General features: G+C 45.0%; 1 protein-coding gene across 4 annotated transcripts in view; it reads right to left on the reverse strand.

Annotated features, from left to right (window-relative positions):
• LOC140207342 (C-type lectin domain family 9 member A-like) overlaps positions 1-80 on the reverse strand; it is a 55,791-nt gene extending 55,711 nt beyond the window's left edge. For all 4 annotated transcript variants that reach the window (XM_072275885.1, XM_072275883.1, XM_072275886.1 and 1 more), the window contains exon 1: positions 8-80. In XM_072275885.1, coding sequence (XP_072131986.1) covers positions 8-74 — 67 coding nt within the window. In that variant the 5' untranslated portion in view covers positions 75-80. The remainder of the gene's footprint in view (positions 1-7) is intronic.
• Positions 81-13,645: the final 13,565 nt, after the last annotated feature.

Genomic DNA, 13,645 nt, shown 5'->3' on the forward strand with positions numbered 1-13,645 from the left:
CACTCACCGTTGGAAGGAGACTGTGGGCCCGTGTTTTGGAACTTCACATTCACATAAGTCTTGACCTCGTCCATCTTGTTCAGGAGTCTCTGCGTCACTGATCTCACGAAGAGGAAGGAGCCGTTGGCAGAGGAAGCCCGTGTTGAGAAGACGGTTTGACCGAAACCAGCCAACACCAGATGGACAGCTGATAAAGAGAGGAACCGAGAGCAGGGAGAGGAAGTGCGGGGAGCTGAGAGAATGAGGACGTGGGAGTGCCTGGTCGAGAGAGATTTGAGTGGCGGGTGTTGGGAGAATATTGAGAGTGGGCAGAAAGAGAGGGAGGGGACAGAGTGGAGAGAGGGGACAATTAGGGGTCAGCTGAGAGAGGGAGCAGCAGTGTACAGCGGGTAGAGAGGGTGAGAGAAGGAGGAGTGCGTGGAGAGAGAAGGAAGGTAAGCGTGTGGGAAATGGGGACACGGGAGTAGGGAGAAGGAATGTGGAGAACAGAGAGTGAGGAGTTTCGACGAGATATTGGGAGAGACAGGGAGAAAAGAAGCGGTGAACGGGAGAAAGAGAGGGAGAGAGAGAGACGGGATGACAGGGGACAGAGGGTCGGAGAGGGAGCAGGAGAGAAGCGCTATAGAGAGTGCACAGAGATACGTGGGGAGTGATGAAGGAGAGGAATATAGACGAAGGACGTAGACAGGAAGATAAAAAATGGAGAAAGAGAACAGGAATGGAAGAAAGGCAGAAGATACTGAGGGCAGGAGGGAATGAAAGAGGGAATGTCCGAGGGATTTCTGTCACTCAAAAAGAGCCTGTAATCTCCGGGTGATATGAATACACCGCTGGTTTCTGGTCTGCGCATTGGACTGTTCCTGTTCATCGCCGGGGCTCCAGGCCTTCTATCCGCGGGAAGCCACAACCCCGGGTCAAAGCCCGAACACACACCGAAGTGAGTGAGTCCCCCACTCCGCGAGTGAAGTAAACACCTCCCCTCAAAACTCGTTCCATCCACGGGGATTCCTCGCCTTCCTCGTACGGTGGCGTGCTCTCTCTCTCTGTCCTTCCTTGTTCCATGCAATCTATCTCTATCTCATTCTCTCTCTCTCTCTCTCTCTCTCTCTCTCTCTTTCTCTCTCTCTCTTTCTCACTCTCTTTCTCTCTTTCGCTCTGCTTCTCTATCCTTCCCCCACTCTCCCCTTTTCCCCAACATTCCTCTCTCTCCCTTGCCCACGTACCTTCCACCTTTCCGCAACCCTACCTCCTCTCTCTACACACCTCACCCCTTCCTTTAGATTCCTGGGAGCCAGATAGAAAATTGAAAACGGGACCTCCAGAATAATAATCTCAGGATTACTGTCTGAGCCACGCGCTAACGAAGGTAAGAATAGCATAATTAAGCAGATGAATGTGCTGCTAAATAACTAGTGCGGGGGGCAGGGCTTCAAATTCTTAACTCATTGGGATCTATTTTGGGGGAAGTATGACTTAGACAAAAACGATGTGTTACACTGAACTCAAAGGGTACCAATATCCTGGAGGGATTGTTTAATATTGCTGTTAGGGAGGGTATACACTAAATTGGCAGGGGTGAGGAAACCAGGGTGTGAGTGAGGGTCGAGGAAGAGGAAAATAGAAATAAGTCAAAGATACTGTGCTGCAAAGACGGCAAGATGGACAGGTAGGTGAATAGGCAGGATAATTTGCTGTGCGATGGAAAAATAGCAAAATCGGTAACAGATACTGATCTAAATGTACTGACGCTTCCAGGATGCTGCATCGGTAAGTTGGCGGCGCTGGAGGTTTACCGTCTGCGTGAGATGATGGGACTTTGAGAAACTCTGAGACTTTTACTGTGCCATGATCTGTTCTTATCAAATTAGGGTATAGATTTGCACTGTTGTAACTATATGTTATAATTATGCGGTTCTTGTTAGTTTTTAAGTCGGTTTGTCATCTGTTTTCGTGATATCGTTCTGGAAAAAAAATAACATTTTTATCATTTCTCAATGCATACTTTACTAAATGGCAATAAAAGGGGACTGCGTGTCCTCATAATCATACTTAAATTCACGCAGCATTAGAAATAACGTGGATGACCTTATTCTTCAGCTACAGGTTAAAATATATGACATTGTGGCCATCACCGCGTCATGGCTGAATGACGGATGGAATTGGGAGCTGAATGTCGAAAAATACACAGTGTATAGGACAGATAGGAATGTAGGTAAAGCGGCTGGCGTGGCACTGATTGTAAGCAACAATATCAAATCACTAGAAAGAAGCGACATAGGATCAGAAAAGGTAGAATCCTTATGGGTCGAGTTAAGAAATGGCAAGGGTAAAAACACACTAATAGCACTTTTATACACGCCTCCAAACAGCTGGAAATAGAAAAGAGTGTCAGAAGGAAAATGTCAAGACAATTATGGGGAATTTTAATATGAAAGTGGATTGGGAAAGCTGGGAAGGCAGTGGATCGCAGGAGGGGGAGTTTATAGAATGCCTATGGGAAGGCTTTTTGGAGCAGCTTATTCATAAGTCCACCAGGAGATCGGCTGCTTTGGATTGGACGCAGTGTAATGAACCAGAGTCGATTCGGGAGCTGGATGTCATGGAACCCCTTGGACGTAATGATCATGATGTGATTGAGATCAGTTTCAAATCTGAAAAAAAAAGAGAAGCTGCTATCAGCTGTATCGATATTTCAGTGGAACAAAGGGAATTGCAGTGGTATTAGAGAGGAACTGGCCCAATTCGATTGGAAAGGTAAGCTAGATAGAGGGACAGTAGAGCAGAAATAGATGAAATTCCAGCAAGGAATAAAGAAACTGCAATAAAAAATATATATTGCAAGAAAAACGAAAATCATTAGTGGAAAAATGCCACAAATGTGGCTAACGAGAGAGGTTAAGGCTGAAATAAAAGCAAAAGAGGTGGTCTTCAAGGAAGCAAAAAATAGTGGGAAAACTGTGCTCTGGACAAATTTTAAAAACTTACAGAAGGAAAGTAAGAAAGTCGTCAGGAAAGAAAAGATGAATTATGAAAGAAAGTTAGCAATTAACATTAAAAAAAAAAGGATACTGAGATTTTTTTTTAATATATGAAGAGTAAAAGAGTGACATGGGTAGATATAGGACCGATTGAAAATGATACTGGAAAATAAAAAAAATATGGGTAACAAAGAGATGGCAGAGGAACTAAATGAGTATTTCGCATCACTCTTCACAGTGGATGACATCAGGAACGTACCTGACAGCCAGAGGTCTCTGGGAATGGAATTATGTACAGGTAAGATTACTAGAGAGAAAGTGTTTGGGGAGCTAAATGAACTAAGGATAGATATGTCTCCCAATCCGGATGTGGTGTACACACGGGTTCTGAAGTAGGTGGCTTTGGAGATTGTGGAGGCATTGGAAATGATCTTCCAGGAATCAATAGACTCTGGCATTGTTCCGGAGGACTGGAAGGTCGCAAATTTAATTCCGCTGTTCAAAAAAGGATGAGGCAGCAAAAAAAAAAACAAAAAAATTACAGACCTATTAGTCTGACATCGGTAGTTTGACGGTTATTGGAGTCTATCCTCAAGGACGAATGTGTAGAACCCTGTGGATTTATAGGTGTTTCACAACACTGCATATAAGCATTTGGGACCACCTCCTTTTCCTTCCTCTTCTTTAGAATTGAACAATTAGCCACAATGTCACCAGTTTTCTTACAATAGTGACAAGTATGACCAGAATATTTCCTCTTCACTTGGTTCTCTTCATCCTTACTTTTGGCGCTAGTCTCAGATTTAAGTTCTGGTTTACCCTGACTATACATGCTCCTCTTTTGGAATCTCTTACTCGGGATAAATTTAACCTTGTGGGTTAAAGCTAATACATGTGCTAATCTAGCAGACTCCTGCGAAGTGGCAACATCCTTTTCATCTAAGTATACCTTTATGTTATTAGTGACGCACCTCTTATTTTTTTTTCAATTAAGACCAACTCTTTCAAAATGTTAAAATTATCATTCATATGTTTAGATGTGCAACACCGGTCATAACACACAAACTTCTCATAAGCAAATCGTATAAGTCTAGTTCACAGATTTCCTCAAATTTCTAAACCTTCGCCTGTAGGCTTCTGGAACCCATTCATAGAATTTAGGTACACTCTGTTTCACTGTCTCATAATTAACTGCATCTCCAATTGATAAGGCAGAGTAAACTTTATGAGCCTTACATTCAATTATACTCTGTAACAAAAGAGTCCAGCTTTCTTTCGGCCACTTTGGACTCTGAGCCGTTTTCTCAAAACGCTGGAAGTATTTATCAACCTTAGTCTCATTAGATGGAAGGACCAGTTTAACGTCCTGGCTGGCATTAAACGGTACCACCAGCTGCTTAGAGCCAGCGGCTTCTTTCTCGGGCTTTAACACATACATCGCAAAATGCCTTTGGTTTTCTGCTTCCTCAGCTTCAAAACGCTTTTGATTGCCTGCTCTACCCTCCGTTTTTCGGTCTCTCTAGCATCAAATATCCTCTGTCTTTCTTTTTCTTCAGCCTCTCATTTAAACATATAAAACTTCATTTGTTCGAGTCGTAACTGGATCTCCTCTTCACTTACAGGAAACCTTTTTAACAACTTCTCATCAAACAGCTTCGTAGATGTACAGTGCTCAACTATTTTCCTCTGAATTTCTGGCTTTCTCATACACCCCTTTACCTCCTTAATCGTCAGCCTATCATCAATAGTCACCAATCAATCTTTTTTTTTTGGCTTTTTCTCATGCCGCAGGCGTTGGTGCTTCCAGAATTGTATTAATATCCATTGCTGCTGATTTTCACACACAAGTAAATCAAAAGAGAAGTAGCCAATAACATCGGTAATCAAATTTTTGTTCATTTCGCGGACGACGGCTCAATTTGCTACGAACTGTAATTTTTTTAGAAATAAACCAGCCGCAAGAGATTTCACACTGAGTCAGGTTTCAATATTAAAATCTTTATCAGTATCTACCTTAAAATGCCGTAACTCTGATGGTGTGAAGTGGTAGGTAAATAGGGTTATAGACTAAGAAAAATGATTAATTAATGTTCGATCACCTTGTGGGCGCCTTAGCTTTCTGTTTCGGACAGTCAAAAAGAAGCTTTACCCAGCAACCGGTGACGTCATGGTCATTGTTCTCTACAGATAGGCAAAGGCTCAAATAAGGAACCATCCGATCTGGCAGAAGCAGTTGAAGGCAGAGCTAAATATGGGAATTATAGAGCAGGGGCTAGAATTTTCTGGAGAAAAGGGGAAGGGTTCGAATGGGAACTGATGGGCTAGCTTTGGCTTAAGATAATTATAATTAACTGACCAATCATTATTTTACGTCTAATTGTATCTTAGGATGTGATTGAAATGATTCTAATATTATCTAAGCTTGTAATCGGAAGACTTCCTGCTACATGATCAATGTTTGCAGATGAAACGAAGCTGGGCGGCAGTATTAGCTGTGAAGAGGATGCTAAGAGGATGCAGGGTGACTTGGATAGGTTAGGTGAGTGGGCAAATTCATGGCAGATGCAATTTAATGTGCATACATGTGAGGTTATCCACCTTGGTGGGAAAAACAGGAAAACAGATAATTATCGGAATGGTAGCCGAATAGGAAAAGGGGAGGTGCAACGAGACCTGGGTGTCACCATACACCAGTCATTGAAAGTGGGCATGCAGGTGCAGCAGGCGGTGAAAAAGGCAAATGGTATGCTGGCATTCATAGCAAAAGGATTCGAGTACAGGAGCAGGGAGGTACTCCTGCACCTGTATAAGGCCTTGGTGAGACCACACCTGGAGTATTGTGTGCAGTTTTGGTCCCCAAATCTGAGGAAAGACATCATTGCCATAGAGGGAGTACAAAGAATGTTCACCAGATTGATTCCTGGGTTGGCAGGACTTTCAAATGAGGAAAGACTGGATCGACTAGGCTAATATTTGTTGGAAAATAGAAGATTGAAGGGGGCTGTTATTGAAGCATATAAAATTCTAAAGGAAATGGACAGGCTAGATGCAGGAAGATTGTTCGCGATGTTGGGAAAGTCCACAACGAGGGGTCACAGTTTGAGGATAAAGGGGAAGCCTTTTAGGACCGAGATGAGGAAAAACTTCTTCACACAGAGTGTGGTGAATCTGTTGAATTCTCTGCCGCAGGAAACAGTTGAGGTCAGTTCATTGGCTATAGTTAAGAGGAAGTTAGATATGGCCCTTGTGGCTAAAGGGATCAGGGGGTATGGAGAGAAGGCTGGTGCAGGGTTCTGAGTTGGATGATCAGCCATGATCATACTGAATGACAGTGCAGGCTCGAAGGGCCGATTGGCCTACTCCTGCACCTATTTTCTATGTTTCTGGTTTCTATGTTATAAATTGTGGAGAACTGTGTAATTTGGGGGCAGTGTCTGGACTGGCTCTTCTGGGAGATCAGTCTGTAACTACCCCCATAGCATGCAATGAGTAAAGAATAAAGGTTTGAAAAATAATTATGTGTGTGTTAGTGTTGTTGTGGTACTTTGTCTTTGCATTGGTCGCTTCAGTACCACAACTCAACCAAGATAAACAAATGTTATCAGTGTTATGTGTTTAGATGTGTAAATATTACTCCCAAAGGAAGTGGAGCTTGGGGAAACAAAGTCTTATACTCTTGAGATAGTAAAGTAGGAAACTTAAGTTCCTCCACGGAGAGTGAGATAGGAGAGGGATATTTGTAACGCTGGGGGAATCGCAGAGAAAAGGGGATTAGTCGAATTTCACAGGTAAACGAAATCATCGCCGTGGAAGATCTTGTCTGTCGTATCGTTCCAAATCCACGGAGAAGTTATCACAGAAAATGACCTGTCACAGAGATACCGTATTCAAGTGGATGGCAGACAACATACCTGGGCAAGGGTTAACACAATAGTGGTCTCCACGAGATATTCCAAACTAAATCCACCCCTTTTGGAAGATACGAAGTGACAGTCCCACATTCGATGTGCACCGTCTGTCGATATTTAACCCAATCATTTGGGCTTAAAAGAGTTTCAAACCATCGCAGTGACCAGCTGAAGTTTCATCAGCTGGTCTCCTCTCTCTCTCTCTCTCTCTCTCTCTCTCTCTCCCCTGATGCTGCGAGTGCGACTAACGATAAAGTCTCTCTCTCTCTCTGTGGTTCAGCTCACAGTTCGTAGTGCCAGCCTGTGACTGACGTCATAGTCCCGCCTCACTTAGGCGCTCTTAAAGTGACAGTCCACAGTAAACGAAACCTGTGGGTTCGTAACAACTGCATTTCTTAAATTACATTACGAGCTGAGGAAACGGCGACCTGGAAAAGCTTAGCTATCTTCTTATAGCCTTCTACTGCTTTGTGGGCACCATTTATTTTAGTTTTTATGTGCAGGCAGCTGCTTAGAGGAGTTAAAGGCTGCTGATTGTTGGGACAAGTTTTGCGAAGTTAGGACATTTATAAAGCTGTGAAATTTGCATCACCTGGCCTTTCCTGACGATGACTGTGAACAAGCCATCGCCCCAACAAGCTAATTAACGTCTGAGACCTTGGTAAAATTTATCTGAGAGCTGAAATCTCTTTGATGTCCAAACTTTTACATGGTGCTCCTTTCCACTTTTTCACTCTAACATTTTACAAAATAAAAATAACACTTGCTTAAAAATAATACTATTCTTGCTTAAAGTATCGAAAAGAATGTTACATCTTTAACTTTATGACTTTTGGAGATCAGTTCTTCTTCTACTCACTTAACTATTCACAGTAACAGAAATTCTGCCCAAACATTTGCATGCCACTGTATGTATCTATTCTGAGGCTCTGTTTTCTGGTCCCAGATTCTCCTACAATGGGAAACATTCTCTGCACAACCACTCTGTCTTGGTCTTTCACCATCCGACACCTTTCAACAAGCTCACCGCTCATTATTCTGAATCCCAGCGAGTACAGGACAGGAACGTTAACGCAACGACGTCATTCTAAGGCTGAATAAGGCGCTCGTGAGGCCATATGAGCAGGTTTCTTTCGCTTACCTCCCAAGGGATGTGAGATATTAGACAGAGTTCAAAGAAGCTTCACGAGAATAATACCGGTATTGCACGTCTTGTTATAGGAGGAGAATTTGATAGTCCCAGGAGACAGAACACCCACACACAACGACTTAGGAAAAGCTTCTTCCCCTGCGCCATCACAACTTTCAACGCAACATCACTAACTGGATATTTTTGTGGTATTTGTTAATATTAGTAATTCACATTAATCGTACATCTTTGCGCCGTGCTGATGCTTCACAAGAATAAATTCCAGGTAACATATGTTTTTGATTTTATATGAAATAGCGATTTCTGTGGTAAACATCCGATGCGAGTGGACAGGACTCTTGGCACGCTGGCCTTCACCAGTCAGGACGGGAGAGGGAGGCACTTTGCAGTTGTCCAAAATGTGGACGCGATTGGAGTACCATGTTCGCACAAGTCCAGGAAAATGCCAATTGAGCTGGAAAGAATGCACAGCGAGATGTGAGGGGATATTGCCAGGACTGGAAGGACTGATTTCTGGGGAGAAGGAGGGAAGGTTGCGATTTTATTCCCCGGGGGATAGTTGTAAACTTACAGAGTTCCATAAACCCGAGGGGCACAGACAGTGGGAATGCGCACAGACATTTAAGTAAGGTTCGGTTATCGAGAACCAGACGTCACAGGACTGAGGTGAAATTGTGTCGAAAGCGGAAAGAGGGTTGGATCAGGGAGACGGAATTGTTGGAGAGACGGAGAGGCGAGGGAGAGACTGGAGTAGAGAGGGGGGAGAAAGCGAGAGAAAGGGAACAGAGCTGGGCAGAGCGAGCGCAGAATGATGGGGCGGAGAAAGGGCGGAGAAACAAGGGGAGAAGAATTGTGTGGAAGGAGAATTAGAGAGATTAAGGAAGAGCGGAACGGGAGGTGGGGTTGTGGCGAGAATGCAGGGGATAGAGCGGGAGAGAGGTTTGTCAGTGTGTGGTGGGGAGAATGAGGTTGCGACAAGAAGAGGAGAATGGAGTAGGGGAGGGTGATCAGGGAATTCAGAGGATGGGCGAGTGAGAGTGGTGGAGAGAAAATGAGGAGATAGAGGGAGTAGTCCCTTCATTCAAATCAGCACCACTGGCTGTACACAGAGACTCTGGATCTTTTGAGGAATTTCCTGGAACAATAAACTGCGAGCACGATCGCAAGTAGAAACCCATATGTACTAGTCCGAGCGACTGGTGGCGAAACCTCCATCAACACCTTCCCATCACACCCTCCCGGGATCAGAAAGGAGTGATCTCCCTCCACAGCGTCCCATCACACATTCCCGGGGTTAAACATGGAATAAAGTTCCCTCCAAACTATCCCATCACACACTCCCAGGGGTCAGACACAGAGAGAAATCCCGGGCACCTTCCCATCACACACTCCCGGGTTCAGACACAGAGTGAATCTCCCTCCACACCGTCCCATCACACCCTCCCGGGGTCAGACACAGAGTGAATCTCCCTCCACACCGTCCCATCACACACTCCCGGGGTCAGACACAGAGTGAATCTCCCTCCACACCGTCCCATCACACACTCCCGGGGTCAGACACAGAGTGAATCTCCTTCCACCCCGTCCCATCACACACTCCCGGGGTCAGGCACAGAGGGAAATCCTGCACGCCTTCCTATCACACACACCCGGGGTCAGACGCAAAGAGAAGCGCCCTCCATACCGCTGGTATTACATCGGGACATAACAGGACAGGGATCCAGATTTCGGCACGTCCAATCCCCGGAGTGTCTTCTGCTGTCGCTGTCCCTTTAAGACTCAGACATGCAACAATCTTTATTTAAAGGCCTCTTGCTGAGCACTCAGTCTGCGTCAATTCCAAACCTGATTTTGCATTTGGATTCAACACCATCCATTGCTGTCTAGTTGCATAAGAGATTACTAATTTCGGAGTATGAGGAGATGTGGTCTCTCAATGAAGAGGTACTGGGTATTGTGGAGAGCAATCTGTCTTGTCGCGTCGCCTCCTGGTGTGGAAGCGGCAACGCATAGAATCGCAAGGTGATTCAGAGGTTTCAAGACTCAGCAAACAGTCACACGCCTCCCACCATCGAGGACATTTTGGAGAGGCGATGCCTCGAGAAGGCGGCATCCGCCACTGAGGTCCCTCACCACACAGGAGAAGCTCTCTGCCTGTTCCTACCATCAGCGGACGCGCAGGAGACTGAATCGTTGTGAACACGGACACGCATCGATTCAGGGGCAGCATCCACCACTGTGCCAGACATCTTTGAACACAGGAGCGACATTGTGTTTGTATTTATTAACATTTGTAAATTACATTAGTTGTACATCTTTCCGGCGTACAGGTGCCTGAGGTGCGAGTGGGTTGAAAGGAGAAGGAGAGAGAGAGAGAGAGAGAGAGAGAGAGGGTGGGGGGAGAGGGAGAGAGAGAGAGGTGAGACGGAGGGGTAGAGCGGGGAGGAAAGGAATGGGAGGGAGTAGAGAGTCGGAGAAAGGGGAAGGGAGGGGAAAGAGGTGGATAGAGCAAGCGGCGAAAGACGTGGAAATAGAGGGAGGAGAGGGTCTGGAGAGAAAGGGACAGGGAGTGGGGCAGAGCGGACTTAGAAACATAGCAAACCTACAACACATTACAGCCCCTTCGGCACACAAAACTGTGCGGAAAATGACCCTAACCTAGAAATTAACTTGACTTACCCACAGCACTCTATATTCCTGAGCTCCAATAATCTATCCAGGATTCTCTTAAAAGACCCTGTCGTTTCTGCCTCCAGCACCGCCGCAGGCAGCCCATTCCACGTAATCACCACTCTCTGTGTAAAACACTTACCGTTGAAATCTCCTCTATACCTACTTCAAATCACCTTAAAACTATCCCCTCTGGGGCTATCCCTATCAGCCCTGGGAAAAAGCCTCTGACGAAACACACTATCAACGCCTCGCATTATCTTATACACCTCTATCGGGTCACCTCACATCCTCCGTCGCTCCAAGGAGAAAATGCCGAGTTAATTCAATCTATTCTCATAAGACATGCTCCCCAGTCCAGCAACATCCTTGCAAATCTCCTCTGCCCGCTTTCGAAGGTTTCCACGTCCTTCCTGTAGTCAGGCGACAAGAATTGCGTATCGTACCCGAAGTGGGATATCCCAGGGTCCTATACAGCTGCAACATTACCTTTCGGCCCTTCAGCTCAATCCCACGAATGATGAAGGTCAATGCACCGTATAGCTTCTAAAACAGCAGCTTTTAGTGTAATATGGACTCGGACCCCAGGATCTCTCTGATCCTTCATCGGGCCAAGAGTCTTGACATGAATGCAATATTCTGCCATCATATTTTACCTACCGAAATGAGCCACCTCACACTTATCCGGCTTGAACATCTTGTGCCACTTCTCAGCCCAGGTTTGGATCCTATCAATGTCCCGCTGTCACGTCTGACAGCCCTCCACAATATCCACAGCACTCCCAATTTTTCCGTCATCAGCAAATTTACGAACCCATCCCTGAATATTATCCTCTCCAAATCTTCATCAATCCTGCTTTCAAGACAATTTCCATCAACTTACCAACCGCTTAAGAAAGACTCAGTAGTCTGTTTCCTGGGGTATCTCTGCTCGCTTTCTTCAATAAGGGAACAACATCAGCAAACGTCCACATCTCCGGAACATCTATCGTCTCCTTTCATGATGTAAATATCATTTCAGAGGCTCAGTAATCTCCTCCCCCAACTCCCACAATAGTCTGGGGGGCAGCAAATCCTGTCACGAATACTTATCCAATTTGATGCGTTCCTGAAGATCCAGCACATCCTCTTCCTTAATATGTATGTATTCAAGCTTTTCAGTCCGTTGCAAGTCATCCCTACAATCGCCAAGATCCTTTTATGCAGTTAATACTGAGGCAAAGTATTCATTAAGTTCCTCTTCCATCTCCTCCGGCTCCATACACACTGTTCCACTGTCACGCTTGATTGATCCTATTTTCTCACGTCTTAGCTTCTTGCTCTTCGCATCCTAGTTGAATGCATTGTGGTTTTCCTTAATCCTGTCCGCCAAGACCTTCTCATTGCCCCTTGCTGCTCTCCTAATTTCATTCTTATCTCCATCCTGCGAGCCTTATAACCTTTTAGATCTCTATCATTACCAAGGTTTCTGAATCTTTCGTAAGCTGTTCTTTTCTTTTTGACTAGATTTACAATAGCCTTTGTACACCACGGTTCCTGTACCCTACCATCCTTTCCCTGTCTCATTAGAACGTACCTACTCAGAACCCCACGCAAATATCCCCAGAACATTTGCCACATTTATTCCATACGTTTCTCAGCGAACATTTGTTTCCAATATGTGCTTCTAAGTTCCTGCCTGATAGCCTCATATTTCCCCTTACTCCAATTAAACGCGTTCCTAAACTGTCTGTTCCTATCCTTCTCCAATGCTTTGGTAAAGGAGATAGAATTGTGATTACTCTCTCCAAAATGCTCTCACACTGAGAGACCTGACACCTGACCAGGTTCATTTCCCAATACCAGATCAAGTACAGACTCTCCACTTGTGGGCTTATCTTCATATTGTGTCAAGAAACATTCCTGAACACACTTAACAAACCCCCATTCCATCTAAACTCTTCACTGTAGGGAGATGCCAATCAATATTTGGGAAATTAAAATCTCTCACCCCAACAACCCTTTTATTATTACTCCTTTCCAGAATCTGTCTCTCTATATGCCCCTCGATGTCCCTGTTTCTATTGTGTGGTCGATAAAAAAAAATCCTGTAGAGTTATTGACCCCTTCCTATTCCTAACTACCATCCACAGAGACTCTGCAGACAACCGCTCCATGACTTCGTTCTTCTCTGCAGCTGTGACACTATCGCTGATCAACATTGCCACGTCTCCACCTCTTTTGCCTCCCTCCCTGTCATTTCTGAAACATCTAAAGCCTGGCACTCGATGTAGCATTCCCTGCCCCTGCACCACCCAAGTCTCAGCAATGATAGCCTCGTGCTGATCCCCGCTCTAATTACATCGGCTTTATTCATAATACTCCTTGCATTAAAATAGACACATCTCAAGCCATCAGTCTGAGTGCGTCCCTTCTCTATCAACTGCCTATCTTCCCTGCAGCAATGTCTCCAAGCTTTCTCTATGTGTGAGCCAACCTCCCTTTCTTCAGTCACTTCAGTTCGCTGCCCACGCATCAAAAATTTGAGTTTAAACTCTCCCGAATCGCCTTTACAAAACTTCCCGCCAGAATATTGGGGCCCCTCAGACTCAAGTGCAACCCGTCCTTTTTGTAATAGTCACAGCTGCTACAGGAGAGGTGCCAATGGCCCGGAAATCTGAATTCCTGCTCCCGCTCCAATCTCTCAGCCGCGCATTCATCATTCATCTCATTCTATTCCTATGCTTACTGTCACGTGGCACAGACAGTAATCCCGAGATTAGTACCTTTGAATCCTGCTTCTGAACTTCCTTCCTAACTCTCCACAGTGTGAGTGGAAGGTCATGTTTGACAAATATTTTTGAAGTTTTTGAAGAGGTTACTTGGAAAATTGACAAGGGTAAAGCGATGGATGTTGTCAATATGGACTTCAGTAAGGCCTTTGTCAAGGTTCCACACGG

Source organism: Mobula birostris, chromosome 13 (genome assembly GCF_030028105.1).
Source record: "Mobula birostris isolate sMobBir1 chromosome 13, sMobBir1.hap1, whole genome shotgun sequence".
Classification (NCBI taxonomy): Eukaryota; Metazoa; Chordata; class Chondrichthyes; order Myliobatiformes; family Myliobatidae; genus Mobula; species Mobula birostris.